Genomic DNA, 8,243 nt, shown 5'->3' on the forward strand with positions numbered 1-8,243 from the left:
GTGAACATGCATGGATGGCTATAAAAACTGTAGGCCTACTTTCATTATGTCACAGGGAAACCCGTGCCTGTGTTTGTCTGTCTGTGTCTGTGTGTCCACCTGTGTCTGTGTGGTGGTGGCTGCGAGATTGAAGGTGGGTGTGTCGTGTGACGTAAGAACTTACCTGGAGTCTGTTGTATGATCATTGGGGTGCATTAAGGTAATTAGTCCACACAGGTGTGGTGATTTAGGGGTGATGGGCTAAGTAGAATTTCAGTAGTCGCGAGTCACTGGTGTGGTGTCTAGTGAGCGAGAGGGTGTCTGCACGTTCTGTGAGCACTGTGGATGAGACCTAGGCACAGCACATAGTGAAGCCAGTTTTGGGTTGGTGACAGCCGAAGTTTTTGGACGCTTGACCCGAAGGGACGTTGCAGTGATTGAACCTTTGCAAAGCAGTGACAATGCCTGTTCATTCATCGCAGGGGTGCGGCTTGTAGTCGCCCTCTGCCAAGTTAAGTGCTATTGACTTTGTCATAATTGTTATTGGACTGCAGCTTGCCATTGCGAGGATGTTGCCTGCTGATCGTGCTTCTGCTATACTCTAGTAAAGGAGTGTCGTCCTGGTATCCTGACCTGTCCAACGTGAGCCCGGCCGCCGCTACGAACCAGCCGCTGTGGGAATACTAACACGCCTGACTATTTATCTCAGGGGTGCGGTTTACATAAGCTGCCCTCTGCCAAGTTAAGTGCTGTTCTCCTCTTTCTTACTGAATCGGGCGAGCCAGCGTCTGTTGGCTTCATGGTTTTAATACTGTATTGCAGCTACGATCGCCAAGTTAAAGTGCTGAGTCTGGACACTTACAAAGCCCTGTGTATTTTCAATGAACTCTCCGGCATCGTATTTCACATCTGTGCTGTGATGGATTACCCCTGTGTGATACTTTGATGGACTTTGATTGTTCTCGTGTGATACTTGGATGTATTCTTCATAGACTCTTGACGGACTTTGATAGACTTTGATATTATTTGGGCTGTATTGTTGGTGTGGCCTCCTCTCACCTGTGTGTAGCTATTAATTGCCGACAGAGAACATTGTTTTACCCACTGAGCTGTATATGTGTCAAATTCAGCACCCTGTACTTCAATTTGTCTCTCTCTCTCTTCTCTCGTTAGCGGATCTCTGCTATTGGCCCGTCTGGTGTCTGCGGCTCACCCGCTCATAGCTGTCAGTCATGAACCAGGACCCGCCCCTGCCCTCCTGCAAGCCAGCGTGTGTGTGTGTGTGCGCAGCCGGCTCTGATTGCCTCTCCCGCTCCATCCACTTGAACTGTGCAGTGCCGCAGACAGTTGCCGCTCATCCAGTCATTGCCATACCCTGGATTGTGGATCTTATCACAGACTGAGTATTTTTAAACAAAAGAGTTGACTGCTGTCTCAATACAAAAATAAATATTTATCTTTTCTAAAGCCTACCCTCCGACTCTGGTGTGTTTGTGGTAACAGTGTCTCCCCAGGAAAACCAGTATTGACACCTTGGCTACAATTATACGACTACTGTAAACACGACAAAATACTTCTATGACCCTTGAGCCACCTCCTTACTATGGGATCTCCATGGCGATGCAGCGTTTGTTTGCACCTCCAACAGCATGGGTACCACCCAAAATTGCCCATATGTTTGTGTGAAGGAAAACCTCAACTTGTGGTAAACTGTTGCAAATGTGATTGTTGCAAGCTGTTGCTGTTAAATCTCTCTCTCTCTCTCTCTCTCTCTCTCTCTCTCTCTCTCTCTCTCTCTCTCTCTCTCTCTCTCTCTCTCTCTCTCTCTCTCTCTCTCTCTCTCTCTCTCTCTCTCTCTCTCTCTGTTTGTCTGACCCAGTTCTGCTCTGAAACGCATGACTAGCAGTCAATCGGCAACAAAGCTCCAGCACAGTCTTTATTTTCAGGTCGTTATTTGTTCCCATGTTTACATTCCATACCTTAATTATGACCGCCACGCAGCGGTCCAGTTTTTTTTTTTTTTTCCTTCTGGATATTTTGTTTTTTTCTTCAGTAATTTTGTGTCAACGATTCCCGGGACACTGAAAGACCGGCTGCACAATACTTGGAGGGCATGTAGCCCCACAAGGATGACTCAGAACCACGCACACACACCATTACCCCCACTCACAAGCGAACACACACAAAAAAGCAAACGCATGCATGCACACACTCATTTACACACAAGTTGCAAGAGTAGGGGATGGAGACAAATTGACAAGCGTGATTTATTTTTGGGGAGAGAATGTGCAGGACTGAACGGCGGTCATATTTTGTACCGCTTTGCGGTACATCTAGTTAACTTGTGAGTTATCAGACAGATACCAGAGAGGTGCACACACACACACACACAGAGATGCCAGGAAGTGCATACCAGGAAGAAGGGCAGATCTGCAGTCTGCATGTTTCAGCTCGTTTGTCTGGTTTCAGCAGGGCATGGAGAGTGGACAGGCTCCAGTCTATGGCACTCCTCAACAGAAACATCAGAAACTTTCCCACGAGTCTTTCTTCACATTATCAAGTCTCTACAGATCTACAGAATCATAACATTTACACATCATTTTCACATCATAAAATCAATCTGAGAATGGCATCCTAATAAAGATCAGATCAAACCCCCACCTCATTAGTATATCAACTGGTTGTTTTAAAAGTAAATGTGTAAATATATTATGACTCTAGATTGACTGTAGATTATGTAATATGTAGATGATCAGTGTTGGGCAAGTTACTTCAAAAGTGTAATGCATTATTTATTACTTGTTACTGTCATCTCAAAGTAGTTTGTTACATTACAATATTACTGTCTTTGAATTGTAAGGCATTACACTATGTTTACATTACTTTCACCAAAATAACAGGAAATATGGATTTGGTGTTCTCAATAGATCTTCATGTGTCCAATGCAGCTCATTACACGGCAGGAGGTGATGTGGTATGGCATAATGACTTAAGCTAGGCTTAAGGCTAACAAAAGAACAATATAATGGCTCATGGGACAATGTAGGCCCCAAAGGTCACTCACAACTTAATATAGTAAAATATAGTGAAATTGTATGTTGACTTTAAATGGTTCTCATCATTGCTGGTTGCCTTTCCTTGCACTTACAGTGGTGTAGACTTAATGCAAATAGTTTGAGAATAATGGCTACGATCTTTGTCTGTAAAAGCAGCATTTCTCAATTTTGGATTAAAAAGCACGAGAATTGTACCGAGTAAAATATTACTGAAATTGTATTGGTAATGCCTTACATTACTACATTACAGCAAAAAGCAATGCATTACTGTAATTACATTACTTTTTTAATGCATTACTCCCAACACTGCTGCGTCAACAATGATGCGTCTCAGTACAGTATGTGCAGTTCACAGACCAGGGGAGTGGTGAAAATGTGTCAACTGGCAACTATAATAGCTCATAATTGCTGTGTTGTATACACACACACACACACACACACTGATCTGCCTTCCTGCCCCTGCTTCTCTATCCTACCCCACTGCCCTCCTATTTTGCCCCTCTACCCATGGCCCTTTTGATTTGCCCCTCAAAGTTTTGTAAAGGTATTATGTGTGTACTTTCAGAACCCAGAGCCTATATAATTTGTAATGCCTGTTTACCCAGCAACTCTTTGGGAAAATGACAACTAACATTTTATCTGCTTGGAGAATTTAATTAATTTTCCTAGCCTAGGGATTTAGCCATTAGATATTAGATCAATGGATTCAGCCCAGCCAGCTGTGAGGAGCTCAATACAGATTACACGTGTCCACCACAAATAACATTCAGGTCTGGATCGTACACTGGAGGAAATAGGTGCTTATGATCATAAACAGTCAATGCTCAGGAGGGGAAATATTAAATGCAATTTGGTCTCAGAATGAAGTCATCAAATCAGAGTCCTTTCTATTTGTTTCCTAGGATCTGTTGGTTTGTGCAGAAATGGCAACGCTTCCCCCAGTCATTGTCTCACACACAATACTTACACACTCACTCAAACACACACACACACACACACATACACTGAAAACAGATTATGACACTTACAATATACACTCTTAAAACTAATGTGTTGAAAACACAACTTGCATTGTTTTTAATACATCCCTGTGTCCAGATATAGGGACAACAGAGTTTGTGTTGTTTCCTTTTATATTTGTTACACAATATGTGTTGAAAATAACACAACTTGCATTGAAAACAACACAACTTGCGCTGTTTTTACACATCTCTGTGTCCAGATATAGGGCCAACACATTCGTTTTAAGAGTGTATAAGTACATGACATGTAGGCCTACTACCATAACAATGTCCTATAACTATAACTAGATCATGTGTAGGCAACAATACTCTCTGTCGCAAAAGTCGATTGAGATTATAAAATAGTTAATGAAATCACAGAAATACACAGTAGCCGACACACCTCCCATGCCTCACCTCATGATGATTGTGATTGGTCGGGGGACGGACGACTGAGGCGTCTGATTGGCTTGTTGAGGAGACGGACTAACTAAACAGTCGGCACTCGGCAGTGTCATTTATAACCTTGGAAACATTCGGCAGAGAGAGAGAGAGTCTATCGTAATAGCATTCGTTGAAAGACAGTAGCCTACTACTACGGTTTGGATTAGTTAATTAAGTGAACATCGAGTGCTCAACTTGTGACTTTTCGTTTCTTCTTGTAACCCGAAGCGGACAAGTCATTACTGACACGTAAGTAGCGCACGTTCTTAATTTCATGTCAATGAAGAAGTAAACCGACACCTTAATAAAATCATTACTGTGAAGACACTGCTTACAACCGCGATAAACTGTTTGATAGGTTAAATAGAGGTCTGAGTACAATATTTCTGTCATATTTTTACTTTTCTGCCTGATTGTTAATTGAATTCAAAATTGTTGTGTAGATTCCAAAGAAGCATTTACAGCGATCAAGCCGGTGGAATTGTCATGCCAATGATGATCTGCATTAGGTAAGTTGAACTGAGCCTTTTCCCCTTGTGATGCATAAAATTGTGAAATTTGATATTTTCATGTTGGAGAACTGAGGCTGATCTACAATCTAACAGCATATGTCTGTCTCCAGGACTGTACCGGTGTGTGTTACCCCTGGGAGCTCACAGTCACAGTTTTCTGCGGACAGAGAGTTGAGAGACTCCACACTTCAGAGACTGCGTCACTCACACTCACCGCACACACACACGCAATCCATGAAGCCTGCCATGCCTGCTGCGCACATTCACAGACTGCCCACAAAGCTGGCTTCTGGTCAGGCTCCCCACCAACCTGACCAGGCTTCTCTTCACCCCGGCTATTCCTCGCGTCCATGCGAACCTACGTCCCCATCCTCCATCTCTTCGTCCTCCTCCGTTAGCAAAAATGGGAGTCCCCGGCTTAAGAGGGTGCGGTTTGCGGACTCTGTGGGCCTGCCGCTGAGTGAGGTGAGGGTGTTCACATGCCAGCCGCCCGTCGACGTGCTCCAGCGATACTCCTCGGTGATGAAGAGGGCTCCGGGCGCGTCGGGCGTCTGCGCTGGGAGGTGCCCCCTGCACCAGGCGATGCCTGCGTCGCCGCAGCCCTGCGCCGACTTCCCAGGGTTCCGAGGGGCGGCGAGACCTCAGGACAGAGCGCTGTTTCAGATGCACAATGACACCTTGCGCAGGGTTAACACCAACTCCCAGAGGCATTTGACCCATGGACTACCAAAAGCAGGCAACACGCAGGCTAATGCACACTTGCATGCCCCAGCACATGGACTACCTAAGGCATACGCACAAGTTAATGGACACACACACCACACAGCACAAACACAAACACAGACCCCAGAACACACACACGCTACCATGCGCACGCAGACAACAGAGCACACACACCCTGCAACACACACGCTGCCCAAAGCGCACCCACAGCAGCCCCTCACACACACACTACCTAAAGGACTCACTCACACACACTCACACTCACACACCCCGAGCACGTCCCAGCACCCACCCAGCTGTGGTAACTCCTTCATGGCGTCGTCTCGGCAACAGCCTGCATCCTGGCATCGCGGCCGGTCATCCCTGCCGCCCCCGGACTCTCCTCCCCATGTCCCCAGCCTCGCTGCACAAAGCTGGGCTTGGCAGGAGGGCATGGCCGTCCACTAATGAGAGAGCCCACAGACACGATGCCCACGACGGACAGACAACTGCTTCATCATCACTGTGTGAGGGACAGTCGGGGCAGTGTGTGTGTGTAACCTTGTGTTGTGTGTAACTGTGGGTGTACGGTTGGCTTGGAACTACTTCAGAGGGAGAGACTGGTTCTCTAGCCACACACACACACACACACACAGTGTCACGCAGACTGCTCCTGTGCTGGTCCCACGGTGTCACGTCTGAAACCCAGGGGGAGAATCCAACTCTGAACTGTTCCTAATGAGCTTCCTCTGACCGTGAACGTTTACTGAAGAGGTTTCAGTAAGCTGTTCCAGAAACGTTCTTGGCCTGTTCCCGAGACCTGCTCAGACCTGTGTTGAATGGCTTTGTTTTGGAGTCCATAAACCATTCCACTCAAACACACACACACACACTGCAGTTGCCGCTCACACTGGGTGGTAGCGGTGTGTGTGTTTGTGTGTGTGTGATAGCGAGAAAGAGAGACTGTTTTAGTATAATGGACTATCCCAACCAACAGTGTTAATTGTGTGTGTGTGTGTGTGTGTGTGTGTGTGTGTGTGTGTACTAGATGATCTGTCTGTATGCATATGCATGTGTGTATACATCTCTTCATACTTTAGGACTTTTGCACCTTGATTTTTTATTTATATTTTTACACAAATTTTTTTGATGGTTTGGAATGCTTGTATGTCTTGTTTTCTATTTATTGTATTTGTAATGTATTTGTTATTTCTATTTGTATTGCACTGCCATGCCAGATCCTTCATTCTTTATGAATAGCTGCTTTGCTTCAACTGCACAGAAAGTCATTTGCTCAACTGAATGTGAAATATGTGAATAAACATGCGAAAAGGCAACTCTCTTCTGTTTGTTTCTACCCTAGCACCAGGCAGCAGCGCTCATCAAGAAGACCAAACTGCGTCGGATCAGTATGCTCCAGGTGCGGTCCTAGACCTGAGGCCAAGACCTGCCCATGGTGCTAGCCCAGGTGCGGTTCTAGACCCGAGGCCAAGACCTGCCCATGGTCCTAGCCCAGGTGCTGTCCTAGACCCGAGGCCATGCCCATGGTGCTAGCCCAAGTATTCCAGAGTCAGGCCGGGTGTGCTTCATTTAAGGGCCCTGATGTGATGACAGGCAAAACCTCAAGCCTAGCATGTCAAACACATGGACCAAACATTACTATATATACATGGGGTGGTGGGGCTGGTGGTAGTGTAGTGGCTAAGGAGCTGGGCTAGCATATGGTACTGTAGCCTGAAAAGTTGTGGGTTCAATTCCCAGCTGCCACCGCTGTTCTCCCCCAAGGCACACAACTCCAAGTTACTCCAGGGACAAGTATAGTATAGTATACTTAGTTTAGATACTTAATAGATACTCTTTTGATCGCGTGAGGGAAATTTGGTCTCTGCATTTATCCTATCTGTGAATTAGTGAAGCACACATTGAGGGGAAGCACACACTAACCCGGAGCAATGAGCTGCCTTGCTACAGTGGCGCTCGGGGAGCAGTGGGGGTTAGGTGCCTTGCTCAAGGGCACTTTAGCCGTGGATGTGTAATCCCTTGTAATGTAATTGACATTTGTAAGTCACTTTGGATGAAAAGTGTCTGCTAAATTAACACATGTAAAATAAACACACTTTAAATATATATACATATACATTTAATTCAGAATTGAGTTTACTTTAAAAATGTTACTTTCGATTGCTATCATCATGTTTATTGTTATTCTATGTTGCAAGTCACTTTGGATAAAAGTGTCTGCTAAACATAAATAAGCAAAACCATAAAATACACACACTTAAAAACTATTTATATGTGATGTGAATTCTGTACTGTAAACGTGTAAGATTATACACCTGAGACTTTCATAATCTTTCAGGTCAGGGCCTATTAGAGTGAGAGTGTGAGCTTCCACAGTGAATATTGTGTTCCCAGAGCAAATAATGGAATTAAAAAACATGACTGGCATGCTCTAACAGGTCAGTCACCAAGTGCCAAAGAGTTCAATCACCAGGGAAACGCCTAGTAACCATTTCCAACACACAGTCCAGGACTTGCCCTTCACACAC

The 8,243-nt window shown here is 45.2% G+C and overlaps 1 protein-coding gene and 1 long non-coding RNA gene across 4 annotated transcripts; both read left to right on the forward strand.

Annotated features, from left to right (window-relative positions):
• The first annotated feature begins 254 nt into the window (after positions 1-254).
• On the forward strand, positions 255-1,451 carry LOC125304981. 3 transcript variants are annotated; one of them, XR_007195302.1, is made up of 2 exons: positions 255-1,040; positions 1,153-1,451. It is a non-coding gene; the product is annotated as an uncharacterized LOC125304981 (long non-coding RNA). The 3 variants fall into 3 exon arrangements; XR_007195304.1 differs by having other exon boundaries at positions 255-725; XR_007195303.1 differs by having other exon boundaries at positions 255-720.
• Positions 1,452-4,555: 3,104 nt separating this feature from the next.
• On the forward strand, positions 4,556-7,031 carry LOC125304764. Its single transcript, XM_048259265.1, has 3 exons — positions 4,556-4,729; positions 4,924-4,989; positions 5,103-7,031. The coding sequence occupies exons 2-3, from the start codon at positions 4,967-4,969 to the stop codon at positions 6,160-6,162; spliced, it is 1,083 nt and encodes a 360-aa protein (XP_048115222.1). The 5' UTR covers positions 4,556-4,729; positions 4,924-4,966; the 3' UTR covers positions 6,163-7,031.
• The last annotated feature ends 1,212 nt before the right edge of the window (positions 7,032-8,243 follow it).

This window comes from Alosa alosa, chromosome 12, assembly GCF_017589495.1.
Source record: "Alosa alosa isolate M-15738 ecotype Scorff River chromosome 12, AALO_Geno_1.1, whole genome shotgun sequence".
Classification (NCBI taxonomy): Eukaryota; Metazoa; Chordata; class Actinopteri; order Clupeiformes; family Clupeidae; genus Alosa; species Alosa alosa.